Below are 1,931 nucleotides of genomic sequence, written 5' to 3'. Positions count from 1 at the left end.
TTATTTCCAAAATTTAAAAATAGTACAGAACAGCAGTACCGAAAAATAGTGGTTAGAGCGAGTAGAGCAAAAATGTAATCTATGGATGTACCTATGATTGTTCTATTGATTCATACAATTGTACATTATGCTCCATAGAAATATGACACGAGTGTGGCAAAGAAGATTAGGTGACAGGTGACAGGTGACAGGTGGTATAAAACTTAGCCCCACACTACCCAAAGTAGAAAGCTTTTTGGTGTGAAAACCGTAGAGGCATTAATAACATGTCTAATGAACAATATACCCAATACAAGAATAATAACCTGAAGTTTAAGGTACAGCAAACAAACTGGCTGTTCAAAAGAGAAGATCTATTATATTAAAAAACACACTGTTTAAAGGGCCGGTTCAAACTAAAATGTATCCATACAGCCAACACCTCTCCTAAAGTCCTGTCTCAGACTCCCAAACAAAGTATTCTTTGTGAGCTTCAAGTTCACCAGTTGTAATCCAACTGATCAGTCCATAGCTCCGCAGTAAGCACCACTCTTCTACAATGGCCACAACTATTTCAAGGCCAAAACTATTCCACAACTATTTCAAGGCCACAACTATTCCACAATTATTTCAGGGCTCAGTCATGTACACACAGGCCATGATATTCATAACAAAATGATTTGAGACATATATACATAAAGTAATATACATATGAAGTGATATTCACACACTCATTTTTTTTAGTTTCATTAAAGCACTTATAACCTCCTGATTTTTAAAACTATAAATGACAGGATTTAACATAGGAACCAGGATAATATTGATAAGTGAGAAATATCTGTCCATGTTAGGTGAATAGTTTGCTGAGGGTCTCATGTGCAGACAAATGATTGATCCGTAATAGATAGAGACACAGGTGAGGTGTGAGCCACAGGTAGAGAATGTTTTTTTCCTCCCTTCAGAAGACTGGATTTTTAAAATGGAATATATAATAAAAATGTAAGAGATCAATATAAATAAAAAGCAAGTAAAACCCACTAATATCCCTTCAATATAGGTCAAAAGCTCAACATTAAATGGAGAACCACATGATAACTTCATCAATGGGCTCAAGTCACAGAAAACATGGTTAATAAGATGTGAAGCACAAAAGGGTAACTCAGATATAAGAACAGGATATCCTATAATGACTGCAAAACCAATGGTCCATGTGGCAACAATAAAATGAACACACCGTTTCCAGCTCATTAGAAAAACATAATGAAGAGGGTGACAGATGGCCACATAGCGATCATACGCCATGGCTGCCAAAAGGACGGCTTCAGTGCAAATGAAGGAGGAATAAATGTACATCTGAGTCATGCAGCCTGCAAATGATATGCCTTTGTGGTGTGTAAAGAGATTATATAACATTGTAGGCAGAACTGTTGAGGTTAATGAGATGTCATTTACTGATAAATTCATTAAGAATATATACATGGGAGTATGGAGATAAGAATCATATGAGATGGCAGCAAAAATTGTGATGTTCCCAAATATAATAATGAGGTACATGTGAAGGAACAGGAAAAACAAAGGTAACTGGAGATCGTAAGCATCAGTAATTCCTTGGATTGTGAATCCGCTCACATTGAGTTGATTTACTAATATCATTGTACATAATCTGGTTTTCTGTGTAGGACAGATATGGAGTCTGATATGCAAAAGCTCTCTGCTCAGGCGAGATGGTCTAAAGCTCACTGCTCAGACGAGATGGTCTAAAGCTCACTGCTCAGGTGAGATGATCTAAAGCTCTCTGCTCAGGTGAGATGATCTAAAGTTTACTGCTCAGGTGAGATGATCTAAAGCTCTATGCTCAGGTGAGATGATCTAAATCTCTCTGCTCAGGTGAGATGATATAAATCTCTCTGCTCAGGGGAGATGATCTAAAGCTCTCTGCTCAGGTAAAATTA

At 37.1% G+C, this 1,931-nt stretch overlaps 1 protein-coding gene across 1 annotated transcript; it reads right to left on the bottom strand.

Moving 5' to 3' along the window:
• Nucleotides 1–702: 702 nt before the first annotated feature.
• LOC128640559 (olfactory receptor 1G1-like) lies at nt 703–1,632 on the bottom strand. The gene has a single exon (XM_053693030.1). The coding sequence runs from the start codon at nt 1,630–1,632 to the stop codon at nt 703–705; it is 930 nt and encodes a 309-aa protein (XP_053549005.1).
• Between the last annotated feature and the right edge of the window lie 299 nt (nt 1,633–1,931).

Source organism: Bombina bombina, chromosome 9 (genome assembly GCF_027579735.1).
Source record: "Bombina bombina isolate aBomBom1 chromosome 9, aBomBom1.pri, whole genome shotgun sequence".
In the NCBI taxonomy this organism is placed as follows: domain Eukaryota; kingdom Metazoa; phylum Chordata; class Amphibia; order Anura; family Bombinatoridae; genus Bombina; species Bombina bombina.
This window is presented reverse-complemented; position numbering and strand designations above follow the sequence as displayed.

Coding starts and splice junctions, on each gene's coding strand:
- LOC128640559 (XM_053693030.1), bottom strand. CDS start 1,632: ATGATATTAGTAAATCAACTCAATGTGAGCGGATTCACAATCCAAGGA.